Source organism: Halichoerus grypus, chromosome 8 (genome assembly GCF_964656455.1).
Source record: "Halichoerus grypus chromosome 8, mHalGry1.hap1.1, whole genome shotgun sequence".
Taxonomy (NCBI): Eukaryota; Metazoa; Chordata; class Mammalia; order Carnivora; family Phocidae; genus Halichoerus; species Halichoerus grypus.
In genome coordinates, this window is record NC_135719.1 from 93,555,253 (window position 1) to 93,577,066 (window position 21,814).

A 21,814-nucleotide genomic window follows, 5' to 3' on the forward strand; every position below is an offset into this window, starting at 1 on the left:
TCTTTTCCCATGTTCCAAATCATTCTTTTTTTCTCTCACACACCCTTATTTTCTTTCAAAACCTTTACTTCTATCTGTCTAACTATCTGCCTGTTTAATTTTGGCCCTGCTTTCTCTCTGCTGTCTGTCTCTCTATAATAGAATGTATACATCTCCAGGAAGGTAAGGACTTTTAAGAACATGGTAGTCATACTACTAAAAACTGGATGGGTGACTGCCACAGGAATTTCATAAATATTTGATGAAAGAATAAATTAATGAATGAGTGAAGAAATGAATGAATATATTTCTCTTCCCTTAGGCTCACTTTCTTGAAAATGGTTTTGACTTTATTTTTTATTTTTTATTTTTTTTAAAGATTTTATTTATTTATTCAACAGATAGATAGAGAGAGAGCACAGGTAGGCAGAGTGGCAGGCAGAAGAAGAGGGAGAAGCAGGCTCTCTGCTGAGCAGGGAGCTGGACGTGGGGCTCGATCCCAGGACCCCAGGATCATGACCTGAGCCGAAGACAGCCGCTTAACTGACTGAGCCACCCAGGTGCCCCAAAAATGGTTTTGACTTTAGCTTTGCCATTGCATGTTCCATTTTGTATTCTACTATGGAAAAGATATAGATGATTTACTCTCGGAGTTCTTTTCTTTTCAACCAGTTATAATTTAAATAATACAAGAATAACTCTTGATTAGCTATGCATTAATCTATGACAAATGTTAGCAAAAACCCAATGTTTTGTGAACTAAAAGAACATTTCAAACATCTTTTCTAAGTTTATTTTGTGGTTTGACAGTGTGAGTAAAATTTGGTCAGTGACCTAGGTATTTGAGCCCCTTTTTGTCTAACATTGCAGTGATATTTTAAAAGTTATATAAGAATTGTGTAAGACTGTTGAATCACAGACCTGTACCTCTGAAACAAATAATACGTTATATGTTAAAAAAAAGAAGAAGATAGTAGGAAGGGAAAAATGAAGGGGGGGAAATCGGAGGGGGAGACGAACCATGAGAGACTATGGACTCTGTGAAACAAACTGAGGGTTCTAGAGGGGAGGGGGGTGGGGGGATGGGTTAGCCTGGTGATGGATATTAAAGAGGGCACATACTGCATGGAGCACTGGGTGTTATACGCAAACAATGAATCATGGAACACTACATCAAAAACTAATGATGTAATGTATGGTGATTAACATAACGTAATAAAAAAAACTTCAAAAAAAAATAAAATACAACATGAGGCTACCAAAAAAAAGTTATATAAAATTTCAGGTAGAAATTATGCTTGAGAAATGACAATTTCAGATAACATCAAAGCTCCCTATGTAGTGCTGCACAAATCTAGATGAGACCATTTGTATTACGATCTATATAAACGATGCTCTCTGGAGATGCGCAGTGCTAAAGAGCTCAGCTCTGCCCGTTTGCTTTTTCCTTGATCCCATTTTCTTTCCTTTTCTTCCACTATGCTACTGACATAACTACTGTCCTGAAGTTGATGATTATCATTGCCATGCTTGTTTTGATATTTTTACTAATTGTGTTTGTCCATAAATGATAGGTAGAGTTGTTTTGCCTTGGACCTTGCAATTTTTGCCATAATTTTATTCTTGAAATGTGTCCAGCTAATTCACTTTAAATGTTGTATTGTATTCCATTTTGAATGTTTAGTAATTTTTTAATTCTTGCTCCTGTTATTGGACATTTAGATTATTTCTAAGTTTTTGCTGTTATATAATGCTGCAGTAAGCATTTTTTTATACATGTTTCCTTGTGCACATGTGCAAGAATTTCTCTAGGCTGCATACCAAATAGGAGATTTGCCAGGTTATAGGCAAATCTTTAACTGTAATAAATATTGCCAAATTACTCAATGACTGTAGAAATATATACACCTATCTGCAGTGTATGTGAGAGTTTCCTTTATTTCACAAGCTCACAGTATTTGTTATTATTTGACCTTTTAATTTGTGTTTTTATGGGTATGAAATGTATTTCAATTTTGTAGTAGCTTTTAAAAATGTTTTTCCAAGGATTAATTGATACTAATTTAATTTAGTAAAATAACAAAATTGTTTTTCTTTTTCTTTTTGCTAAAAATATGCATTTTTAGATTTTCTCTAATTAATTATGGATTATATATTTGGTAGCTCTGGTTGAAGAAGTGTATTTTGCACAGAAGGAACGTGATGAAGCTATTATGTCTCGACTGCGGTTAGCCAACGAGGAGAGAGATGAAGCAATTGCACGAGCCGAGCATATGGAAATGTCTCTAAAAGTGTATGTATATGTTTAAAACTATATGTGACTTTTGGAGCATTTATAAAGTGCATGCATTATGTGGTAGTTACATATTAAGAAAAGTTACTGATTGTTATATGGTTCACCAGTAAATTTCATATTCCCACAGTCATGCTGTAGTAGTTTGCATGTCAGGGATAACAGTCAAAAAAAGGGGGGGTGAGGGGGAATACACAGCACTCTCTGTACAATTACTCTCTTTACTTCTTCATAGCCTACTGTTGGTATACTTACTCTACCTTCCTTTGCGATGCCTCTTTTCTTCCCTCTTTAGGTATCACTTTCTTGATTTATTTAAACCATGTAGGTTCTTTCACTGCTCTCTGCTTAATATGCTCATTCCTATTCATCACTACTTTTTACTTTTATTAGGTGTAGCATAAAATATAATGACACTTGAAATAGGGTAGAGCCTGAGAATCTACATTTTTAACAAGCAACCTAGGTGATTCTGATATAGGTAAATAATGGACCACACTTAGATAAATAATGCTCTAGAAATTCTCCAATTTTAATGTGATCACTTGGGAAATCTTTTTAAAATGCTCATTCTCATTCAAAAAGTATGGAGTGGAGCTGAAGATTCTGTTTTTCTTCAAGTTCCCTGATAATGTAAATGATGCTAGTCTGAGTCAGATTTAGGTAAAGGCTCTAGAGCATCTAGAAATATACTATTTGTTAGGTAGGTACAGTGTAGTAATGTAATATTTTATGATGATCCATCAATATACTTATTGAGTGTTTGCTCTGCCCGACATTGTGCTAGGCTCCATGGGGGATTACAGTAAAGTACTAATTAAAACATTGTTCATTAGGGAGACAAAAAGTCATTAAATAATTAACATGACAGTGTTCAAGTTGTGATTAGGTAATGTGGTTTGTTTTTTGTTTAGATTAATGGCTTCATTTTTTTTGAAGACTGATACTCATTATAAGGCGTTAAACTCATTGAATAATAGAAATAAAAAAAAAAATTTACCTGAATTCCCCAGTGCCTACTCCCAAATAACTATCTTTATCAATAGAGAAACATTATTCCAAACATTTTCTTTGCTTATATAGTTAAATACTATTACCTACAAGAATGGATGGTTGATGGTTGGTGGCTGAGTGGATGTATACATAGAACTAATTTGATAAAAATCAAATAATTCTCTACATACTGTTTTATTTGAAAGGCAATATAATGTAGAGGTTAACAGCACAGAATCCAGATCCAGACATCTGTATTTGAATGGACAAATTACTCAGAGTCTCTGGGACTCAGTTTTTTGCCTACAAAATGGGTAAATAGTACCTACTTTGTATAAGTTGTTATGAGGACTAAATGATTTAATAAATATTGAAAAGTACCTGGTTCATAGCTGGTGCTGTGTGTTTTTTGAATTTGGGAGTAATAATCAATTGAAGTGAAACTAAAGAAAATTTTGAACCTCATGCAAAGTCTACTTCATACAGTAAGATGTATTAATTCCCCAAAGATCCTTCAAAATTTAAGAAAAGAGACTGAAAAACATTGAGGTTTTGGAATCATCAATTCTTTTCAGTTTTTTGAAATTTGCGGTGTTTCAGTTAAACAGTATCATTTGACTTTCAGCTATGAAGTAAGTTTTAAACTCCTTTTTTTCTTTATTAATTCTAGTTATAAAATCTTTGTAAAAATTGTATTAGATTCTATAGCCAAAATGTCCCCCTCTTGTTTAATTTTGATTTTATATTTAAAAGGACTGAATAATCATTATCTGCAACTTTTTTCATACATGACATTTTTATACCTGATTTCTTTATTTTGGGAAATCCCTGGGTAACTGAATTTCATTTTATAATGTTATAAATATATATGAGTTATAACTCATAAACATTATAAAAATGTTACTCTATTTTTTGACATTGAGTTTGGCTAAAAAGAAGTCTGGTTACAGGTTTTTTTCCCTTACTTATATGTGATTTGTTTTGGTTTTTGGTTTTTTTCTGCCTGAAGGATTCTTTGTTCTTAGAAGAACTTAATCATAGTATTTGTTTTGATTCTTCTTTAATAACATATTTGGAACCCACAGCATGCCTCTCTAAGGACTATTTGATTCTTGTTTTAGTTCATGGAAATTTTAGATTTGTGAATTTTGTATTCTATTTGTTAGGCTGTTTTAGAGACTCTAGTTATTATTAGGGTACTTTTGTCTTTATGTATTATCTGTTTAATAATTATTTGAATCCCTCTCTTTTTCTCTGCATTCGCTGTGATCATCTCAAGCCTTTTCTTTATATTAGTAATTCCAATTGTTTGGTGTCTTGCAGTGGACCATGGGCTCACTCTACCTGTTCTTGTGTATATCCGGATTCCATGGAGTATTACTTTTGGGCTTTTACTTGTTCCATTGGTATAGTGGAAAATGGCCTGCTCTGGTGCTTCTTCCTTCCTTTGTAAAGATTCTTCTGTAATACAGGCTTCTCCTGTTCAGGAATGATTTTACTTTTCTCTGGGCTATCTATACAATTCATTAGTCTCTCAGGTTATTTCCAAGCTGTGTGGTCTTAGTGAAAAATTCTCAGGATTTGGTGAGCTCACTCTCTTTTCTCCATACCTGTTTTTATGTGTAAAAGGAAAAGTTCGGTGAACCTGGCCCAAATCATCATATGTCTACCCTACTTTTAAAAATTACTATGTAATGTCCTACTTCCTTTACTGTTTGACTGATTTTTTATCTTCACTCATGTGGCAGATTTCTGTGTTCAGATTTCACTCCACTGTATTTCCTTGGACTTCCTTTCTCCCCCCAATAAACTTCTTATTTTAGAATACTTTTAGATTTACAGGAAGTTTGCAAAGATAGTACAGGGAATTTCCATATAACCACCTTCCAGTTTTCCTTTTTCTTAATGGCTTACGTTATTATGGTACGTATGTCATGGGGGAGAAAGCAACATTGGTATATAATTATTAACTAAACTCCACACTTTCTTTAGATTTCACTAATTTTTCTCATGTCCTTTTTATGTTCCAAGATCCCATCCAGAATCCCATATTAATTTAGTTGCTATGTCTCCTTTGCCTACTCTAGTCATATTTTCTCAGACTTCCTTTGTTTTTGATGACATTGACAGTTTTCAGGAGTATTCGTCAGGCATTTGATAGAATGTTATTCAGTTTGGGTTTTTGTTTTTTGTTTTTTGTTTTTTTAAATTTTTCTCATGGTTAGACTGAGGTATTGGTTTTGGGGGGACAATGAGTCCAGGACTGAAGTGCCATTCTCATCATATTATTTCAACATTATGCTATCAACATGACTTAACACCAGTGATGTTAATCTTGGTCACCTAGCCAGGGTAGTGCTTACCATGTTTCTTCACTGTAAAGTTACTTACCAACATTCCCCTTTCATATTCTTTGAAGCAGGTTACTTAAGTGCAGCCCATACTCAGAAGTGGGGATAAGGGGTATGGGCTGAGAGCTTAATTGAGCTCTACTTCCCTCATGGAAAATATCTACATAAATTATTTCTAATTCTTCAGTACAGGAGATTTGTCTCCTCTCCCTCATTTATTTATTTGTTTGTTTGTTTATGTTAGTATAGACTCATTGATACTCATTTAATACTTTGGGTTATATCTAATACTGTGTTATTTATTGTGTTGCTTGAAGTGTTCCAGCTTGGCCATTGGAAGCTCTTTCAGTTGGCCTCCATATCCCTTTGACATGTCCCCATCCTTTTGATTTTTAAACACTTTTCTTACCTTTCTGCACCACAGGATGCCCCTGGGTCATGCCTTGTAGGGATGTGTAGGGATGTATAGGGATGTGCCTCACCCATAGAATCAGTCATTCCTCAAAGGGCCGTGATTCCTTTTATTGGACAACGGTACTAGAAACCAAGATCTGGATTCTGAGTGTGCTCGTTGTTGGTTGGTGTGGCTACTTTTAGGCCCAATCAGCAGAAAGAGCTAGGAAATATATGTATGTATACTAACTGATATATATACACATATATGAAATTATTTATGTATGTATCTATCTGTATCTTTATTAAGCTAAATCTGAATTCATACTTATTTCTCTGATTCTAATCCAGTGCCACATAGTTCATTCTGGCTTTCTCCTTTTTCTTATGTGTAATTTCCTCTCCAACAGTAAGAAACCTGGTTTCCATCCCCTACCATCCGTCATTTCCTTATTTCTTCTACCCCAGTATACGTTATAACTCTTTCAGAATCATTAACGGATACCCCCATGAGAAACAACTTTACCTACTAGAGTACACTGTTCATGTATAGTTCCTTTAGTCTTTAATGTTACAGTTTCCAAAGTACCACTTTCCAAAGTTACTTAGAATGGCTCTTCTTTTTTCCCTCTACCTCCTTAAGTGAAGTTATGTAATACAGTTTGTAATATAGTCAGGCTCTTTTTCATAGTCTTCATGCTATCCTAGGATCCTCTCACCTCCTGGTGATTCTTTTCTTTTTTCTAATTTTTGGCGATTTTGAATAAAGTTGCTATAAGCATTTGCATACAGGTTTTGTGTGGACATATGCTTGCAAATCAGTTGGCTAACTGATAGCAACATAATTCCTGGGGCCATATGTTTAATCTATGTTAACTTTAGAGAAAACTGCTGAAGTCTCTTCCAGAGTTGGCTGTACTACACCATTTTGTATTCCCATCAGCAGTGAATGTTTTTTGTTAATGGTGTGTTTACAGAACATAAGTTTTAAATATTGATGAAATGGAATTTATTGATTTTATTTTTTCTTTCATGGATTGTACTTTGATATTGAATCTAAAACTATTGCCATATATAAGGTCACACAGGTTTTTTGAAATCCTTTCTTTTCTTCTGAAGTTATAAATTTCATGTTTGACATTTAGATCTGTGATTTATTTTGAGTTAATTTTTGTGTAAGGTAGGCGGTACTTTTGGGGTTGTTCAGTTTTTTTCTTTTTTGCATATGGACATTTATTTATTCCAGTACCACTTGTTGAAAAGGCCATCATTTATTAAATTTACTTGGCACCTTTGTCAAAACTCAGTTGACTATATTAGTGTGGATTAATTTCTGGACTTTATTTTCTGTTCCATTGATCTGTGCATCTATCCCTTTGCCAATACCACATAGTATTGATTATTGAATCTTTATAGTGTCTGAAATCCAATAATGTTAACCTTCTAATTTTGCTCTTTTATTACAGAATTGTTTTGGCTATTCTGGTACCTTTCCTTTTCCATATGCCTTTTAAAATCAGTTTGTTTATATCTACAAAAACATTTGCTGGGGCCAAATATTTATTTATTTATTTATTTATTTATTTATTTATAAAGATTTTATTTATTTGACACAGAGAGAGAGTACAAGCACGGGGAGTGGCGGGACCTGAGCCAAAGGCAGACGCTTAACAGACTGAGCCACCCAGGCGCCCCTGGCCAAATATTTTTAAACATAACTTTTCAAAGTAGATGCCTTTTTTATTTCAGTAATACTTTCATTATAACTTTACAACTCTTCTTTGGGGATTTGCGAGTAATATTACATTTAGTTTATCAGCTGCTGCACAGTGCTGTATTTACATGTAATTCATGACTGTAAATTTTGTTACCTAGGTTGATTACCAATTTTATTCATGAAATTTGCTTCTAAATAGATTTTGTTTCTTTTCAGAAATCAAAATCACACCCCAAAGATAACAAATCAGCTTTTGATACAACATCACTACTCCTCGAGGTAGATGATGTTTGTACTTTATAGGTGAGAAAACAGAGTGGTTGACTGCTTGCCCAAAGAGTCAAAGTCAATTACACATTGTAGGACTTATCTATCTCAGACTTATATAGGCAACTCAAGCTTACCATATCCCAAATGGAATTTTTTAATTCATTTTAAAACCTTATTCTCCCTTGATCCTTTGTCCCAGTCATTGGCACAACCATCTGCCCACATATCCAAATCAAAACTTCTTCCTCAGAGCCTCTACTAATTTGGTCTCTTAGTTTTGTTCATTCTCTCTTTAATTGATGGCTCTAAATTGAGCCTATCTTTCCCTCTATTTTTTTTTTACCTTCCATTGTCTACTTTAATTTGTACATACATTTGTTCCAGTTTTTATTACAATATATTAAAATTAGGGTTCCTTGAGGCAGACCCTTTTTCATTTGTTCTTTGTAGCATTTGTATTAATGGAGAAATAGGAAAGGGAGAAAAGAAAAACACTCAATCCCAAGCCTTTTCTTTTAGTTTTTTAGTCCATTCAATAAATATTTATTGAATATGTTCTATGTGTCAGGTTACTCAGAACACAGCATTATGGCCCCAGTTTAGTTGAGAAGATAGACATTAAATAACTACATAAATACTTAAAATAATATTAATTGATATGAATAATTGTTGGTTCTTAGGAACAGTTTGTAGTCTGCTCCTACAGTTTTATAGTCCAGTGGTGCAGATTGGGGAGATCAGGAAAAATCATACATAAGAGGAAAGAACAACAACTTTAAAATAATAATATGTCAGCATAGTTTTAAATGTTACTGTGGATGCTCCTTTCTACTCAGTTGACATCTATAGGTTCTGAACTTTCAACAGTGCATTTTAGATGAATTCCTTATTAAGGTAGAACCAATTTATAATTGAGCTTTGCTTGACTGAAAGGCATATTTGGAGGCATATTTGGAGTTACAGGTTGAAATAATACACATTATTTCACATCTCTTTTTAATTCCTTATTTCTTGCTTCCTATAATCTTCATATTCCTTCTGTCATTTTCTTTTCATCTTTGCCAGTTCTGATCTACTTCTGTCTTTTGATGATGTCTGTTTTGTCTTACCTTCTGCCTTCCCCTACCCCTTGAAAATCTTCAATTCTTTTTTCTTTTTCACTTTTATCCAAAACTAGAAAAAAAGTAAAAAGGATTCAAGTTAAAATGACTAATATTTACTTACTTATATAGACACATTTGTGTATGTATATTCCAACTTTTGAGATCATGATATTCAGTCTCTTAAGTTTTTAACATATTAAGGTGGCACTATGTAAAAATGAAAGAGAATAAAAATTAACAATTCAGAGTTTTTTGATTAGATGATCACGAAGTTCCTTTTATCATTTGAGGTCAAAGTTTAGCTGCTTCCCATTGAACAAGGTGAATGACTATAGGTTGAGAAAGGAAAGACATGATATTGACTGATCTGGGGATAAATCAAGAAATGTGACATTTCATGCATGGGTCTTTTCACTTAGAGTGCAGGGGTGTCAGTCAGAATATGCATGGTATAGGAAATCAATTGAAACTTGAGCCCATGGACATTTACTTCAGCAAAATTCTTACTAATTATCATGACTATGTCTGGTTAGACTGTTATAGGCATAATTTAGTTTCCAAAAGGTTGAGATTCTTTTTGTATAATTGTAAATCTCCTATTAGTGATATATAATTTATAGTTTGTCAGCTGTATTTCATATAACATCAACTATTACTTTAAGTCTTTATTAAACCAGTAAAGCCTTATGTGTTATACATGCTGCTAGTAAACCTTAAACCTCTAACAAGTCATTTTATGTAGAAAATAGAAAGCCTGGTAAACTGTTTCAAATTGTCTTCTTTTTTCTAAAAGTAGGTTACGTGTCTAATTTTTATGTTTTCTTAAGTAATACAGTAAGTGATGTACCTTATAAGACTGTATTTTATTTTCTGAAATCCACTTTTTTGGGTTATTAGTCTTTAACTGGCTATTGAGTGATCCAACTCAGAAAAATACCTCACAGTTAGCACTTAGAGTGTTCTAACGTCAAAGACCTGGTCTCATTTTCCAGTGCTCTACATCACGGATGTGCAAAGTAAAGACCTATGGTGCACATCCATCCTTCCAATTGTTTTAGTGAATAAAGTTTTACTGTAGCACAGCCACACCTGTTCATTTACATATTATCTTTGGATGCTTTTGTGCTACAAAGGCAACATTTAGTAGCTGCAACAGAGAACATACAGCAAAATCTAAAATACTGTATGACTCTTTACAGAAAGCTTGCTGATCTCTGCTGTAAATAATCTAGTTGAGACTAAATTATGATGTAGTTAAGCTTTGATATCTATGACAAGTACTTCCTGAAACTTTTAAAGAAATACAAATAGAGAAATATAAATATTAGCCTTTTCTCTTTCCAGACTCTTGTTTATATTGAAAGTTACTTGTTTGTATGTAATTTTTCAAATCTCAGATTAACTATTTGCTCATTTTCATTTAAGTTTTAGTTTTCTCTTAATGACCATTTATCACTGTACTTACAAAGGATAACCATAGAGCAAAATTGAGATCAATTATAAAGGATAGGGGCACCTGGGTGGCTCAGTCTGTTAAGCGTCTGCCTTCGACTCAGGTCATGATCCCAGGGTCCTGGGATCAAGCGTCCCCCCCCCGACTCCCCGCCACATTGGGCTCCCTGCTCAGTGGGGAGCCTGTTTCTCCCTCTCCCTTTGCCATTCCCCCTGCTTGTGCTCTCTCTCACGCTCTCTCTCAAATAAATTCTTTAAAAAAAAAAAAGTTTTTTATATATGTTTATTTTTTTCCTGTTAAAAATTCAGTATTCTAAATTTCTCTTCATGAATGTAGCAATTTCATTGAACTGTGGAGTGTGGAACAATTTTGTAATAAATTTATTAAGTTTCTCTATATCTTTTTCAAGTATCCTTTTCTTTTTGTGGTAAATATTAAATCGTAGGAGCCCAGAAATGGGGGGGCGGGTGGAGAATATGAGAAAGCAGGAACTTATATATCTAAACATTTTAGTACAATTTCAAAATAATGGAGCCATTTCTAAAATCTACATCATTTTACTAATACCCATTACAGATTTTCATTTAATTTACCCAATTTAAGGGTTGCCTAAATTACATTATAGACATTTTCTAAGATAATGTCATTTAGCACTTCTTTACCTTTCCTGCATTTGTTCAATTCACCAACATCAAAAAACATTTCAGTAAGCACAATGACTCTTCCAAGATAAAATACATTTATGAGAGGAACCAATTTACTTCCTTAGTCTTTAAATTGAATAATTCCATATATGTAATGAAAGAGAAAATAACATTAGTCATCTAAATACGTGGTCCAGTTTTGGTCAGCCTTTCTATATGGTGTATTTGTTTTAACAAATAGATAGCAGCAGGAGATTTTCAGTTCAAATTTAGTGGTCATTATTTGTCTTTGCTTTTGAGGGAATATAGTTAAACTTTGCAATAAAATACTTGCCTTGTTTTATTTGTGATGAAGTCCAAAAAACCAGAGGAAATACAGTTTTTGGTAAGAATTGAAAGTCCAGGAATAAATATAATGATGAGAAGTAGTGCTTCTATCACTAGGGAACTTTCCTCATCTAAGCACATATGAACAATTGATCCTTGTAGTCATATATAGCAGTAAACATTAATAACTTAACAGTCTGAAGTCAGTGCAGAAGATATGGAGCATTATTGAAAGATGGAGTCGAGCAGGTGGCACTTTAATATGTTCAGTGTCATGGTTGACTCTAAAGACTAGTCGAATGAAATTACTTGAGGTTCTAAAGATTTAAAAAGCGAACTCATTTTGCTGCACTAAGGAAATGCTACTGATCAGGCTTTCTGTGTCCCTTTTTTCTAGGCTAGAAAATATTAACCCTGAAGAAAATGACATGGTAAGCCATTCTCTGAGGAGATTTCTTGATGTCAGTCTTATATCTTAGAGGCTTAAGTTCAATTGAGTGGGTTTCAAGAACTAAGATGTGGGAAAAAGAAGAATTGACACACTAATAATGTACATCTTTGCTGCAATATGAAAATTCAATAACTTCACTCAGTCAATTTACAATTCACATGTGCCTATTAATTAAAACCCTATATTAAATAAAATATATTAAAACTTCATGTCTGACTAACATATAATGGTGTTGGTAGACATTACAGGAATTACTGAACAGAATAAACAATGCAGACACAGGAATAGCTATTCAGAAGAATGGAGCTGTAATTGTGGATAGAATCTACAAGACCAAGGAATGTAAAAAGAGAATAACTGCAGAAGAAATGAATGCAGTGATAGAAGAGCGGGATGCTGCTTTGTCTCAGGTAACTGCATGTATCTGTACAAGCATTTTCCCCCGTTTCTTTACCGTTAAAAAATGACTTTTCCCCACATAGTCTTAATTCAAATTAGTTTTTAGCATATGATTAATACCACGATGATTAGATATATTAAAATAGTCACAAATTTTGTTAGACCATTCTTCAAATACATGCATCCTCATTTCTTAATAAAACTGTTAGGTGGTTATAAAAATTTAGTTATATTCAAAAAAAAAGAATTTAGATACATTCTTTAAAGTAATCACTTTTATATGAGACTTCTTACTTGAGTCGCAGTTTTGTGAGGGCTGAGATTATGTCTTTATTACTGTTTTATTCCCAGTGCCTAATTCAGTGCCTTTTAGTAAACATTGATAAATGAATCAAATTATTAGTGTATTCTTTTCTGAACATTACTTACACCTTCCTGCTCTAACTGAAACCTGATTACCTCCCTGAGGATACTGCTTCCACTGCAGTCCTCCCAAGTAGTGATTGGATTCCCTCCCACAGCAATTATACCAGTGGGCTTAGAGGCTTGTTCTGCATTAGTGTTTTTACATCATTGGTCTTTTTTCCTCTCCAAACACCTCTAGCTTTGAAGCTCACGCATCAGATTGTACCACCCAGTAGGCATTCCCGTTACAGTCCTGTGCACACTCCAGTGTTGCTTCCCTCATTTCTTGAAGATCTTAGGATGCATTTCCTTGTCTCTTTCTTCAGCCCACACTTGTGGTTTTGAATTATGAAAAACAATTCTTGGTGATTCCAATATCTGTACAGATGATTCTTTCACTGTTCTGGCCTCTCATCTTCTTGAATTTCTCTCCTCTCATCATCATCTGTTCTGCTCTACTTCTGCCATCTGCCCTATGGTCATATCCTATTTCTGACCAGCACTTACTATCTTTCCAGCTCACTTAACTCCAGAACTTTGAGTAGCAAATTTTAGCTCCACCGGCACCTATTTCTATTGATTGTACCATTTATTTTCCTATTCCCTCAATTCTCTCCTGTTCCCACTTCCCCCTTTACCTCACTTAGATTCCAGGGCTCACCTAATTATTACCGATTTGCATATAATATAACTTCAGTTCTCTTGGCCCTTTGTCCTACTCACCAAGCAAAACCTAAGCCTTATATATTTAACTTTCTGCCTGATCTGCACCTTCATAGTTTTATATGGCATAAGAATATCACACAGATTTGCCATTTAACCTTTAAATTCATGACCATTGTCTTCAGGTAGGCCCTTGGTGTTGCCTGGCATTTTTCTGGCCTTTTGTTAGTCCATTCAACCTTACCCTGTAAAGGACTATTTTATCTCCCTTCTTGCTCCTTAGATATCCAACCTCTCTTCTCCAATATAAAAAGCAACTTCCGCTTTTCCCCACCATTTCACCCACCAGCCTACGTGCATTTGTACTCATATACTCTGCCTTTTGTATTTTATTTCTTACCTAGTTCATGTCCTTGTTAAAGGACAGCGTATTTCTATACTAGTTCTTGTCTTTTCTTGCGTAAGGTTATCACTAATCAATTGCCCCTTTTCTCTCCTACTTCATAGAATGTTTCCTATTAGTTCATTTTTATCACTCTCTAAAATGCTTTACTATCTCCCGTGGAGGCTGGATAGAAGTTTGGTAAGTCTTGGTCTACTTGTGGCTCAGCCTGGTACTTTTGGTAAGGCTTCCCACACAGAGCTGATATTCAGTAGGACCCTACTCCTGGCAAAGCTTGCACTCTGGCGTTTATGTCCTCAGCATTGTAAGAAAACTCGATTATGGAGTGGAAAACTCCATTATGCTTTTCAGAGGTTTTAGGGCTTAGCTTTTTAATTTCAAGCCCTGTACACGTTTGGGATTTATCAAATGATTTGAGATAGAAACAAGTCTCAAATCTCCAATTTTGTCACTTCAGCCTTGCACAGCTACCAAAAGCTTCGATGATTTCTCTGTCCTCCAACATGAGCCCTCTGTGCAGTCAAAGCCTGGCTTCCCAGCCCCTTGCCCAGGCCTGGAATCTTTAAAACTCAGGGGGAAAAAAATGCCTGCAGATCTGCAAACCACCCTCTTCAGGATCTTAGCCACTCGACTCATTGTTGCAGCCATGGCCTGCTGACATCATTAAACTGGATTTTTAAATTTAACCTGGCTTTTCTTGGTTTTGGCTGGAGCACTGTTTTGCCACAAATGATTTCATCCTATCTGGATGTGGAGAACTGACATTTATCTTCAGGTTAGATTTGGAAAAAGTTCTTCTAAAATGAGCAACTGTTTTTACCATTTTGTGTCCTACCAACAGTATGCAATCTTGAGTCATTCAATATATTGTTGAAGAGATAGACAAAACAGTTTTTAGTGCTTGGAAGCAATTACAGTGTGAACTCAAACATTTGATTTTTTTTATCATTTATTTTCTTACGTTAACTAAAAATAAGTACATAGAGCGTAATTAAATATTGACTGCTACCCATTCCTTCTTTCTCTCTATCCTTTGCCTGCTGCCTTTCATGATACATAAAGATAAAGAAATCAACATTTGGCAATATTTACCAACATGTCTTTATTTATAAATATATATTATCCGTCATTGCAGTATATTTATTATTTATCTATTGCATGTCTTATGTTTTATGAAGAGTTGTTTATTTAATTATTTTAATTTGCATAGTTTTCAAACTCTCTGCCTAAATAGTATTCATTTTAATTTTTATGTCATAATCATTCTAAAAATGAACTTTTGAATTACTGTCTTATAGCTCTGAATGGAAACTTTTTCCTTAATTTTTTAAAATAAACTTTATTTTGGCACAGTTTTAGATTTGCAGGAAGGTAGTATAGTATGGAGTCCCCCTATACCTTTGACCCAGTTTTGGTTTGCCCTGCCTTTGCCATTGCTCCTGACTGTAGTAATTTTGTCAAAATTAAGAAACCCTCATTGGTGGATTACTATTGACTCCAGACATTATTCAGATTTTTACCAGTTTTCCATTAAAGTCCTCTTCAAGGTTCAATCCAAGATACCACATTGCATTTAGTTGTCAGGTCTCTCCAGTCTCCTCTAGTCTGTAACAGCTTAGGACTCCTTCCCCTCCCCCCCCCTTTAAGACCTTGACAGTTTTGAGGGTATTAGCCAGATATTCTGTGGAATGTCTCTGAATTTGGGTTTATCTGATGATTTTCTTATGATTAAGCTGAGATTTTGAGTTTTGGGGAAGAATTTCATAGAAATTTGACCTTAATTTTAGAGCTGCTATTTGGCATCAAATGTTTTCTAATTAAACTATATCTTCTGTGTACTGCTAGGGTTACCTTAGTCCCATTCTATGTAGCTATTAGAAATCTTTGGATTCAGTGAGAATTTCTTGATTTTTATACATTTGCTAATTTACTTTGTTTTTCAAATCAAGTTAAGATCATTTATTTACTTGAACTGGCCTTGTTAAAATCTTTTTCTGATAAATCCTAATACTCTTATTTATTCAAATTCTTCTCCCATAACTTTTCTATGTCAACCTGAGAACTGAGTGTCTTAAAATCTTTTATAGGATGAATTAAAATTGTTATAATTAGCATTTGTTTGATTAAAGAATTGTCTTACCAACCAGTCTTTCATTCTTTCTTACCATTTTTGACCGATTAATGCTCATATAGTTTATTTAAATTACAGAAATACTTGGTAATATGGGATAAAGCTTAGAAACTTCCATTTCTTCACTAACTTTTCTGGGATCTTAAGTTTCATAGCGCTCTAGAAGCTATCTAGTTAAACTACCCAGTAAATTGAGGAATCTTACCTATGACTAATTTTCAATTTAGTTAAATATTCATTTCTTCTTCATGTCTTGCTTTTGGTACTCACTTTGATCTCAGAACATTTGACTGATAAACTATATTGCATCAAATATATTTGAATATCTACATGAGCAATAATGTCCTAATTCATACAGCTAGTCTTCAAGGCACAATTGGATCCAGGCTAGACACCAATAAGCAACAGAAGAATAGAACTGGCCAGGATTGGCAACTCATTAGCTTTGAGGCCTGACCTTATTACAAGCTAGAGTAATTCAAATAATCATTTGTATTAGTTAAGGTTCTCCAGGAAAACAGAACCAATAAGATATATATAAACAGATTTACTGTAAAGAACTGGCTCATGTGATTATGGAGGCTGAGGAGCTCAAGATCTTCGGTCAGTAAGCTAGATACCCAGGAGAACCAATGGTGTAATACCAGTCTGAGTCTGAAGGCCTGAGAAACCAGGAGAACTGATGATGTAAGTTCTAGTCCAAGTCCAAGTCTGAAAGCAAGAAAAGACCAATATCCCAGTTTAAAGACAATCAGAGAGAAGGAATTCTTTCTTACTCAACCTTTTATTCTGTTCAGGCTTCCAAATGGATTGAATGTGGAGGCCCACTCACATTGGGGAGGGCAGTCTGTTTTGTTCAGTCCACTGATTCAGATGTTAATCTCATCCAGAAATATCCTCACAGACACACCCAGAAGTAATGCTAATCAAATATCTGGACCCTAGTCAAGTTTTCATATAAAATTAACAGTTAACACCATTCCTAGGGGTCCTGGCTAAATTAGGCTAGTTTAGGCTAGTTTTGATTTCCAAGGACAGGCATAGATATGGGCGGGGCCTAGCAGCAGGAAGCTGGGCCTCAGTTGGTAGGATAATATTGCAGAGATTTTCATTGATTGGACCCCAGCTGGTACCTGGTACGTAGGTGAGGGGCCCAATCCTGAGAACTGAATAAATTAGGCATGGGTATGGAGGTTGGGAGATGGACTTCGGCCAAATGGGCCAGGGGCATTGATAAAATATATTCAAAAACACCAAAGCAGAGGACTTGTCATAAAGACTTAGAGTATAGCAAATAGAGGAAGAAAGTGGTAAATTCTCTATGTACATGGGTGTTTGGAATCAACTCCAGGCATAACGGATAATATATGCTTATGGATCTTGAACTCACTTCATTCTCACCTACTGATAAGAATTAGACTTTGTATTGCCAGGCTTGATCAAAGTTAGTTTATGAACTATGTGAAAAGGAGCTTGCAAGGTAAAAACTTTTAGGGTCAGAGCATAGGCAGGCAAAAGCAGATACTAGCACTATTTTCTCTTTCCCAGGTTAAATATCTCAACATCCTTTGTCCTTTCCCTGGGCTTCCTTTTCTTTGTTGTCTTCTAGATGTTAGTTTCCCCTTTTTGATCTATCAAGGTTTAATTAGTAATCATAAATTTCTATAACTTGAACACCATGTAGAGAATCTTAACTCACCACTATTTTTGGAAATGAGTCATTACAAATATGTAAAATCAATAACAACCCTTTTAATTTGCTCACTTTTATTGTTTTTTTGTTGAAAATATTTCTAAAACATTTATGTGCCTCCTTTAATATAATACACTTAGCACACTTTTTTTTTTTTATTATTTAGTTATAATGAAAAGTATAGATCCTAAAGTTCTTCAGGTCCAAAATTGACAGATGCAAAAAGCATGGAAAGACCAAGGGGTAATCATCAGAGTAATTAAAGAAACTCAGCTTAATGTTTCACTAGGCGGGTTCCTTGTTCTCTGTAGCCTGTAAGCTATTCCAAGCACTAAGCTACAGCTCCAGCAGAATGAAAAATAAACCAAATAAGATGAAGACATGAATCTAGTCCAGTAATATAATGAAGAAAATTCTAGGAAGACAGCCGACCAATGTACAGAAAGTATAATTGGTCTGTTGTTTTATGACTCTTTCTGCCTTCAATTAAGCACGTTTCCCCTCACTGGAACATGCTTTCTCTCCACTTGTTGCTCACTCGTCTATTTGAAGTAGACCACTACTTTGAGGCTAATTTAAGTATCTCTTTCATAAAGGTCTTTCACATGAAGCAATAGGATAAATATCTTCTTTGTGCCCATATTTCACTTTGTATCCTATTAACAGTACTTGTCACACTGCATTACACTGTCTTCCCTACTAGCATGAAGATAGAAACTATTTTTCTTTATATGTTTCTGTCACAGTTTTATCCTTAGGACAGTGTAGGCACTTAATATATGTTTGTTGAATTAATGAACTGATGAGCTGAAGCTATTTTAAATCAATCAGGGTACACAGAACTAAAAGAATTTAGTGAAATATTATTCATTCATTTACATTTTATTGCATACATATTATGTGCCAAAGTTGGGAACTCAGCAATTCCAAATAGAAGGTTCTTTCTTATATGAGACTTATATCTTAGTATGGAAATATATAGGTAGTAAGCAAACTAATGAATAAAATATTTTCAGGTAGTAGTGTGATAAAAATAAAAAGATAGTGGAGAGTGACTGCAGTTGGTAGTGAGGTTGTTACTTTAAATAGGGTGAGCAAGGCGGGCCTCTTTGTCAACATGAACTGAGACTTGAAAGAGGAGAGGATCTAGCCATGCAAAGAACCATGGAAAGAGTGTCCCATCAGAAAATAATAGATCAGTAGTGCCCTGAGAGAGAGAACAAGCTTAGTGTGCATAAGACACTGATATGAACATACCAGATTTAAATGTGTTGAAGTACAATGAGCAAAGAAAGATAGTAACAAGTGATGAGGTAGAAGAGATAGGCAGCAGACAAATCTGTACGGTCTTGTAGGCTGTGGTAAGGAGTACAGTTGTATCTAAATGCAGAAGATATTGAAAGAGAAAGGCTATTGCAGTAGTCCACACAAAAGATGAGACTGATGATGGCTCAGATGAACAAGTGTAGATTTAGAGAAGTGGACAGTGGGAAATATTTCAATAGTACATGAATGGAACTTGAAGGCAGATTGGTTTTGGGCAAAAGGAAGCAGGAAGAATTAAGGCTTGAAGACCATAGATATTTGCTCCATGTATTGTGATGGGCAAGTTTTTGGGAGGTGATCAACATATTTTGGGAAGGAAATTACATTGTCTCGGAGGAGATCTATTTGAGATGACTCCTAAAAAATCACATGGAAATATTGAGCAGGCATTTGACTATTACAGCCATCAGCATGTACGTAATTAAAACTTGGTCTAGATGAAACAGAAGAAAGATCATTGAGAAAGAACAGGGCCTAGGACCACGCTTTGTGATGTGCCAACATTTAGCAGTTGGCCAGAGTAGAAGGGGCCCCCGTAGGAGACTGGAAAGGATGGTGAATGAGGTAGGACACTGAAGGAATATGGTGCCAGAGAAGGCAAGAAAGTGCTTGCTAAAGATGAGAGTGGTCAGTTCCCTTGAATGGTGTTGAGAGGTTGAGCAAAGTGAAGATGGAATGGTTACGTGTAGATTTGATCACATAGAAGATGTTGAGGATTTTGACAAGTGTTTTGACCAGGACAGAGGCCACATTGGAGTAGTTGGAGGAGAGCCTGGAAAGTGAGGAAGTGAAGACAGTGAATGCACACAACTTAGCCCTGTAATGGAGCTAGAGAAATAGGCAGTAGATGGAGAGGGGGCTTACAGTTCATAGGACGCTTTTTCTTTTTTATTTATTTATTTATTTATTTATTTATTTATTTGAGAGAGAGAGCATGAGAGGGGGGAGGGTCAGAGAGAGAAGCAGACTCCCTGCCGAGCAGGGAGCCCGATGCGGGACTCGATCCTGGGACTCCAGGATCATGACCTGAGCCGAAGGCAGTCGCTTAACCAACTGAGCCACCCAGGCGCCCCGCTTTTTCTTTTTTAATGGGCGATTCTAGGGCATGTAGTTGGTATGTTGATGGAAATGAACCACAAAAAAAGAAAAGGTGATTTTAAGGGAGAGAAAAAAAATCATTGTAGTAGGAAAGTCCTGGAATAGATAAGTAGATTGAGAGGCGATAGAATGTAGAATATAAGTGGAAGAGTTGTCTTTTGCTAGAAAAGGGAAACTGCTTTCATTGTAACAGAGGATTACAAAAAACTCAGGTGGATGCACATGCTGGCAAGTTGATAAGTTTAGGGGATGGGGTGTCTTAAGTTAATTTAGATTCTCAGTGTGATGAGTCAATGGATGGTGCTGAAGATTTTATAAAGAGGAGATAGTTTGAAGTAGTTATCTTGGTTTGTTTGGGAATGAATATAACTAGAGAAATGTAGGATGCCAGGCAGAGCAGAATGCCCATTTGGTGAGAATTAGGGTAATGAATTTAAAGTGAAACCTGTCAGGAAAATTGTGTGATTTCTTCTAGGAATATTCAGATCTTGAGTGCAGTGTGGTGTTGTTGATATTTTAATAAGGGTTGGAGTTTTAATGGGTGAGGGACCAGGAAGTCAACAGCGATGCCTATGGACTGTCCCTTACATAAAGAGGAAGAGGAGTGATGAGGGATGTAAAAGGTACTGAGGAAACCATAGTGTCACAGAAGGCAGGATCCTGGGCTGCAAAAATCTGCTAAGTCCATGTATTAGAGTTCTTTGTTCATCTTGGAGTGCTATAATGAGTTGTAATCAAGAGAAAAAGAAATAAAAGATTGAAATAAAGATTTTAAAGGTATTGCAATTAGTGGAGTCAATATATTTCAGATATTTTTCTGTGTAATTTTTATATGGATTTAAGGGGGTGGGGGGACTAAACATTGGATGTTTTTAACACACAGCAAAACAGATCCAGAATCAGTAAAAGAGAGGGAATACATTTGAGGAAAAGGAATAAATAATTTAGAAAGAATTCTCTCTCTTTATTGTATCACATAGTCCAGAAGTCCACATTAGAACATGCCTGGCCTGGTTATAAATTTCTCTCTTGATATTCTGTGTGAACAGAAGTCACTGTGAAAAGCAGACTGAGATTAGGGAGTGTAGCATAAACTAAAATCCACTTGAAGAGGAAAACCAAAATCTTGGCCAATGATGTAGGCATCAAAGTTAACTTTCCACATTAACAGAGGAAAGGATAGTCTCATTTCTTAACCTGTCCGTTGTTAGTGTTGCCTTCACTTTGTATCCCTTATGATTGGCATGGTGCCTAGCATATAATAGATGAAAAATAATGATTTGTTAAGTTATTAGGAGTTTGACAAAAAGCTCATCCTTGAAAAAATAAATCATAACATTTAGGGTTTTACTTTTCAGGAAAAGTAGGAAACATGTTTAACATTCTTTATTATAGTGACTGTAAAATTTTATTAATTTTTTCCCCTGTCAGTTTGTTAATTTTCTTCCCTGTCTTATCATATAATTATTTGCCTGTGCATGTTTTTTCTTTCCAGTCGATCTTGCTAAGGTATCTTATTTATATTTGATCTATTCCAATAACTTTTCTTAGTTCTTACTATAAAATTTTTACAAACTTTTTCAAACTATAGATAACTTTGGAAAGTATAGACAGACAAGAAGGTAAAATTCGTTCATAAACTCATTTCCTAGAAATAATCATATGAGATTATCTTTTTTCAATCAATATTATACATACTACTTATAACCAAATTTTTCTCTT

At 34.9% G+C, this 21,814-nt stretch overlaps 1 protein-coding gene across 14 annotated transcripts in view; it reads left to right on the forward strand.

Annotated features, from left to right (window-relative positions):
* Positions 1–21,814, forward strand: part of MIPOL1 (mirror-image polydactyly 1) — a 306,247-nt gene that overhangs the window by 89,262 nt on the left and 195,171 nt on the right. For all 14 annotated transcript variants that reach the window (XM_078053584.1, XM_078053586.1, XM_078053590.1 and 11 more), the window contains 3 exons: positions 2,143–2,272; positions 11,921–11,954; positions 12,214–12,384. In XM_078053584.1, the coding sequence (XP_077909710.1) occupies positions 2,143–2,272; positions 11,921–11,954; positions 12,214–12,384 (335 nt within the window). The remainder of the gene's footprint in view (positions 1–2,142; positions 2,273–11,920; positions 11,955–12,213; positions 12,385–21,814) is intronic.